The 2,500-nt window shown below is 36.2% G+C and overlaps 1 protein-coding gene across 1 annotated transcript in view; it reads left to right on the forward strand.

Moving 5' to 3' along the window:
- The window catches only part of LOC138007852 (uncharacterized), a 22,990-nt gene extending 21,373 nt beyond the window's left edge, over nucleotides 1-1,617 (forward strand). Inside the window, exon 18 of the mRNA XM_068854942.1 lies at nucleotides 730-1,617. Within this exon, the coding sequence (XP_068711043.1) occupies nucleotides 730-1,377 (648 nt within the window). The 3' untranslated portion in view covers nucleotides 1,378-1,617. The remainder of the gene's footprint in view (nucleotides 1-729) is intronic.
- The last annotated feature ends 883 nt before the right edge of the window (nucleotides 1,618-2,500 follow it).

Below are 2,500 nucleotides of genomic sequence, written 5' to 3' on the forward strand. Positions count from 1 at the left end.
GCAACTCGTCGTGCCTCTTGAAAACGCGACATTTCAAGACATCTAGATTATAATGAATACAAAAATGTCAAAACGTTTGCTGGATCCGAATTAGTTTAATTAAATGAAATAGGGCTCTAAACAGAGGATCTGTTTTTGTTATTTTCTTTTTTTGTTATTTCCTTTTTTTAATTGTAAAATTGTAATATAGGTAATTGAACAATGAATGTACAGCTACTCTGTAGATATGCCATATCGTTAAACCGTTATTGTTATGTAATTATTATTGCTATTATTATTATTATTATTATTATTATTATTATTATTATTATTATTATTATTATTATTTCCTTTGAATATCGTCTTTCAATCGAAATACGCAGAGCAAGGCATTTATTTTCAGGAGTGAAAAACACCGTAAGTATAAAGTGGAGATACTTTTCGAAGTTCTTTAATCATGGAGATACAAAACAATGTTTAGAAGCGACCTTTGGGCAGAGATTTCTCACGTATCTTTTCCACCTGGATTGTAAGATTTTCGGAAACCCGCCCGCTCGCGCTCTGAGAAAAAACAAATAAATTTGCAACTGCAGATATGAAGCGATTTCCTTATCGAACGAAAGATCATCGCAAGTAATGAAGCAACTTAAGCAGGTTTTGGCTGCACAGAAACCCAAACAACCAGAATTGTATTGGGGACCACTCTTTAATATCTTCACCTTTAATTTTCTTGTTTCATTTATCTTGGAGGTTTTTTGTGATATGTCAGCAAACGGAGGCGGCTGGACTCTTGTTGCCCGATTCTCAAATTATGATTCAGGAAATTGGATGAGAAACGATGCCTATTGGTGGTATGACATTCTGTCTTCACAAGGATCCCCAACAAGCACTTCGTCTAATTATGATATGATATCATCAGCATTTTGGAAAGTCAGGGGAACAGAATTAAAAGTCACTCGCAGTGATGATAGCTCAAACACTGCTTTGCTTCGGACGTACTCCAATTGCTTAGGTTCAAAAACTGTGAGAAGCTTTTTGTCCAGCTATGGGAAATTTACCAATAGTAAGAGTTGGTCAAATGATAGGTGTCTGGGAAGCTGTCCGGTGTATTTTGGAGGATCGTATAGCTCCACGGTTGGCTTCAGCCAAGCAAATTGTGATGGGAACATCCAGAGAAGGAATCGTATTGGTTTCTGGTGTCAGTGGAGTTCTGGTGATGGTTCCGTAATGATGTTTGGAGGAGGTGGAAGGAACTGTGCCAGGGCCGATCATGGTATTGCAATCACTGAGAGTGACAACGGTGGTTTTCATTACTCCAGTTCCCTAGAGAAAGATTTTGGTGACGATGCCAATACTTCAGGGCACAAGGGCTACTCCTTGAATTTGTGGATTCGTTAGCATTTTAGAAACCGGCGGTTTGTGACATTTTTAATTATGCAGGTCTTCATTCGGCGGACTACAGATGCAAGAATCAAGTAGAGAAGTACTTCTTATCAGTCTCTTATTGTAATGACTTTTAAAGGCCGAAAACAGTTCAGGACCGCAAATATTGTAAGGTAATTTTCTTAGTACAGTAAGTTGTTGTAACGTTTACTTTTATGTCATTCCTTGTTTAATTAAAAAAAAAAAAGTAGCTTACTCTCTAGTTAATCTTTGCTAATACATGGTGGCACTTATGGGAGGAATATTTAGCAATTATTGAATGAGGCCGAGTAGGATATGAAGAATTCTGCAGGTCGAGGAGGTTGTTATCCACCAAGGCCGAGGGCCGAGGTGGATAACATCCTCCGAGATCTGCAGAATTCTTCATATTCTACGAAAGCTGAATTCAATGATTGCTCTGTTATTCATTCAAAATATTTTCTTCGCTCAACAAAAATAACACAATCTCGTCCCCAGCTTTTTTCGGTTAACGGTTCAATAATTTGCAGCGGGCTGTACTTTTGACGTCATTGATTTAACAGGACGAAGTTTCTTTCCAAATTTGGTGAAAAGCAGCTGGTTATGGTGAATTATGCGTGTGGTTTTAACCAATCAGAAACGGGGAAATATTTTGAATGAATAATAATGCCATTTATTATATAGATATTGATGAAATAACAGGATTTCTCCTTTTACTAAAAAATGATATCTTCACCGCGCGCAGTGAACATATCATTTTTATCTTTACATATGAGGATATGTGTTGTCATGGTAACCAACACGATTAGCCAATAAAACGCGAGCTTTCTCTTCATTTTAAGATACTTTTGTGCTTTAATTTAATTCTTCTCTACTACATAATATTTCTATTGCAAAATTTGACATCATCATGATTTGTTTTTCATAACTTTCATATCTTGTTTCATGTTACACAACATGCGTGTTTTGGCGGTTGGTGACCACTTTTTCATCATTTCGAAAATTAATAGAACAAGTTTTTTTAAATCTAAACATTTCATCAATATCTATGTAATAAACAGAATATTACATGGCCGCTTGGGGATACGAATTTTATCTTCGAGTGCTGAAAGTATCTCTC

This window comes from Montipora foliosa, chromosome 6, assembly GCF_036669935.1.
Source record: "Montipora foliosa isolate CH-2021 chromosome 6, ASM3666993v2, whole genome shotgun sequence".
NCBI lineage: Eukaryota > Metazoa > Cnidaria > Anthozoa > Scleractinia > Acroporidae > Montipora > Montipora foliosa.